The sequence below is a fragment of the Amphiura filiformis genome, chromosome 8 (assembly GCF_039555335.1).
Source record: "Amphiura filiformis chromosome 8, Afil_fr2py, whole genome shotgun sequence".
In the NCBI taxonomy this organism is placed as follows: domain Eukaryota; kingdom Metazoa; phylum Echinodermata; class Ophiuroidea; order Amphilepidida; family Amphiuridae; genus Amphiura; species Amphiura filiformis.
The window spans coordinates 41,254,417-41,256,590 of record NC_092635.1 but is presented as its reverse complement, the minus strand read 5'-3'; the positions used below and the strand labels follow the sequence as shown (position 1 = coordinate 41,256,590).

Here is a 2,174-nt window from a genome sequence, read left to right as displayed (position 1 = left end):
TAGGACACAATTGTCCTCATTGTGTTCATTTTAGCATTGAAATTGCAATTTTTTGCGCGCTTAATTCGCGCGCGTTTGTCCCGGTAATGTTCTTTTAGTAGCAGATCAGTGGTACGATTTGGAAATTTTTCCCCTGGCTCGGTGACCGCGGTACATCCCATTTTGAATTTTAGCATTGAAATAGCAAATTTTCGCGCGCTACGCGCGCAATTTATCATATTTTGTTCGCTTAGTTTCCTTAAAGGAATTCTAGGGACAGCTTGGAAAGACTTGGGTTACAGTTGTAGGGAGGGGCCAGTGTTGTCTTCTATCCGAAGCGCCAGGGTGGCAATCATGTGCCAGCAAAAGGAAAATCAGGCTATATACCAGCAAAATTTATTTCTCGACACCCCCCCTGAGAAAAATGGTCTAGCGACGGCCCTGTACATTGCTATGCTATGATTAAATGATAGTTAATCCTGTTACATCACCTGGGTCACTCCCATTGTGGCCTGTACACCATCCGCGATAATCAACTTTCGAAAAGCATCCTAAACAAGGATTTAACCCTTGGCTAGAACGATACCCTAAACAAGTGTTTTTACACCCTAAACAGGGATTTTATTCCTTGCATCAAATTTCATACCCTAAATTTCATTTCCGCGTAATAGCAATTGCAATTTTGCTACTCTTTTTTCCAATATTTCATGTTTTTGACACCCTAAACACGATACGCGCGTATCATGCCTACCCACGAAAAACTACCCTTTTTACGCGTTTTTATTATCGCGGATGGTGTACAGGCCACAATGGGAGTGACCCCCGGGTTACATCACCACTTCTACGGCGAATTGTAACACAAGCATCTTCAGGGAAGATAAATTAGTTTGTGTTAAATCATTGCGTTTAAACCAATATAAAAAGATACTAAATATTAAAGCGACGGTCTAAAGGCACAGGTCTCTTAAGTTCCTCTCGAAGACGTCTCCAAAACAAATACTGCCCATGTCCATCGCCTGGCCATTTTAGGCATTGTACTCTACAGTACAATTGTCTTAACAACAGAGTCATCTTGTTATTAGGAATCTCTTCTAGGATGATGAGAATCATGACATTGCGGCCCTCTTCCAGGACTCTATGATGCGCCATGTTTAATTCAAAATAACACCAGTTGTCTTCAACGAATCGTGGTGAGAGTACTGCAAGTATTTTACGGCTTCTCTGAATGTGAAGAGATAATTCATTAAAAATTAGTCTCCCAGCTGGTATGTCTCTGGTCTTAAAACAAAGTCTGAAAGGTTCTTCGCCTTCCTCGATATTGGCTAGAAGTTCTCCATCTACCCAATCCTCATCTTCTATGTGGTAGGGGACATAGGCATCATATCGAGGGATGCCATTTTCATCATCATCTATTTGTTCACCATCATCTTCAATAAGGTGTTGCTGGTTTCTTCGTCTATTGAAAAACAGGAAAAATCTGTACTTGAAGTGCCACCAATAACGCACTACCATAACTGCTGAAATTATTAGAACTATGGCACCAGTAATTCCAATTGAAATGTATTTTCCTATGTGTAATTCACAGTCTAAATTTACCTGTGTAATACTGTAATCTTTTTCTGAATCTGGGAAAAAACATGTATACATTCTGTGCCTAGAAATCATAATTTGTGTCGTTTTATCTGTAAATATCCAGTACCTAAATGCCTCCACATTGCAATCACATTGAAATGCATTGTTACTGAAATCCAAAACGCTATCAGGATGGCCTGATTGAGTTTGTCTTATCTTATATTGTCTTATATTGCTTAAGTGTAGCAAATTGCTCACTGATATCAGTTGGTTATAACTTAAATCCAAGGCTGTTAAGGGCTGGGGTATGAACGTTTGGACAGTATTTATTTTGGGACATTAGAGCACATCAGACATATCGAATTACATTCTGAATGCGAAGAATGTCCTTCTGATATCAAATAATTTTGATTTTTGAAATTCGCAATTTAATACACATTTTATGGCAAATCATTAAAATTGATATTTTGATATTTACCAGTACTCGAAGTAAACTTTATAAATCTGATGATTTATACTTAAAGTGTATGTAGGTGGGATGAAAAGCCGACGATCAATTGAAAATTTTCAGCTTTCGTATTGAATATATGGATTTTTTTTCCAAAAAAACAAAAAAAAAATTA

The 2,174-nt window shown here is 38.0% G+C and overlaps 1 protein-coding gene across 1 annotated transcript; it reads right to left on the bottom strand.

Annotated features, from left to right (window-relative positions):
* Positions 1-906: 906 nt before the first annotated feature.
* On the bottom strand, positions 907-1,491 carry LOC140159537 (toll-like receptor 2 type-2). The gene has a single exon (XM_072183027.1). The coding sequence runs from the start codon at positions 1,489-1,491 to the stop codon at positions 907-909; it is 585 nt and encodes a 194-aa protein (XP_072039128.1).
* Between the last annotated feature and the right edge of the window lie 683 nt (positions 1,492-2,174).

Bases quoted from the DNA above. Each gene is read 5' to 3' on its own strand.
- LOC140159537 (XM_072183027.1), bottom strand. From the start codon at position 1,491: ATGGTAGTGCGTTATTGGTGGCACTTCAAGTACAGATTTTTCCTGTTT.